Here is a 1,073-nt window from a genome sequence, read left to right as displayed (position 1 = left end):
CAAAATTTATGTCACTGCCAAAACTTTTGGCCATGACTGTAGAGTCAGCAAAGTAAGTTTTGAGAAAAATCGAGTTGAAGTTTTCTGAAGGTTCCAAAGCAAAATTACCTATCATTACTTTTTTTTGTAAACAGAAGCATTCAAGTAAAAACAAACAAACAAATGTATTTGTTGTATTATAAATTGTATATCTAGCAAATGTTATCTCAAATGTCAGCATTACCTAACTTTTGTGATGTTATTTTAAAACAAAAAAAAAACTGTTGAAGATATTACTGGCTCATTTTATTCTTTTATTTTTATTTATTTATTTTTTAACAGTATTTCTTTTCATTTAGGAGGGGTGAGTTTTGATGGCGTTAGTGACAAAAAAAACCTAAACAAAAACAGAATGCCCTTAACCACAGGCACATGTACACCTCAATCCATCATATTCATCCAAGCTGAATCTGCTGAATAGCTCAGCCTCAACTCAATGTAATCAACAAAACAATGTACCACTGTAACTTTTAAATTCACGTCTTTTCTGTACTGCAGCTTTAGATGTTATTTCACAGCTTTATGATTTTTCTAAATGCAACCACTGAATCTGATGAACTGCTTTTAAGTTTTATAACCTTAGTGAAGAAGCAAGAATATACACCAACCTATTTTTTCTTCAGTGTCTTCCTGTTTTATTCTGCAGGGTTCTGGATCAGTCATGTTTTCGACTTTCTTTAATAAAGTCTGTCTTCACTTGTAGGCCGATGAAAATATTCCAGCATTTACTGGTGAATCGCTGTGGGAGGAGCTTCGCTAAAGGTGAATTGCTGTGTGGTTGGAGAAGCAGATCTGCTCAAATCAAAAACATATCAGTGATCAATATGGATGCTTAATTCACACACTTCAAGCATGGCTTTTGTGTTTTTCTATCTAACAATCGAAATGTAATGTTAGGCCATTTAGTTTCTTTTAAAACAAATTTACATATTTTAAGTATTTATCTTTTGTCTGTGGAATAATCTTAACATTATTATTTTTGACATGAAGTGGCTTTTGTGACACTCCCTTTTAATAAGTCTTATCAGGGAGTT

The 1,073-nt window shown here is 32.2% G+C and overlaps 1 protein-coding gene across 1 annotated transcript in view; it reads right to left on the bottom strand.

The window, feature by feature from the left end:
* LOC107570594 (zinc finger protein 721-like) overlaps positions 1 to 970 on the bottom strand; it is a 7,626-nt gene extending 6,656 nt beyond the window's left edge. The window contains exon 1 of the mRNA XM_016256822.1: positions 648 to 970. Within this exon, the coding sequence (XP_016112308.1) occupies positions 648 to 702 (55 nt within the window). The 5' untranslated portion in view covers positions 703 to 970. The remainder of the gene's footprint in view (positions 1 to 647) is intronic.
* Positions 971 to 1,073: the final 103 nt, after the last annotated feature.

The sequence above is a fragment of the Sinocyclocheilus grahami genome, unplaced genomic scaffold, assembly GCF_001515645.1.
Source record: "Sinocyclocheilus grahami isolate Dianchi unplaced genomic scaffold, SAMN03320097.WGS_v1.1 scaffold1482.1, whole genome shotgun sequence".
Taxonomy (NCBI): domain Eukaryota; kingdom Metazoa; phylum Chordata; class Actinopteri; order Cypriniformes; family Cyprinidae; genus Sinocyclocheilus; species Sinocyclocheilus grahami.
The sequence above is the reverse complement of the archived record's forward strand: the minus strand, read 5'-3'. Positions and strand labels throughout refer to the sequence as shown.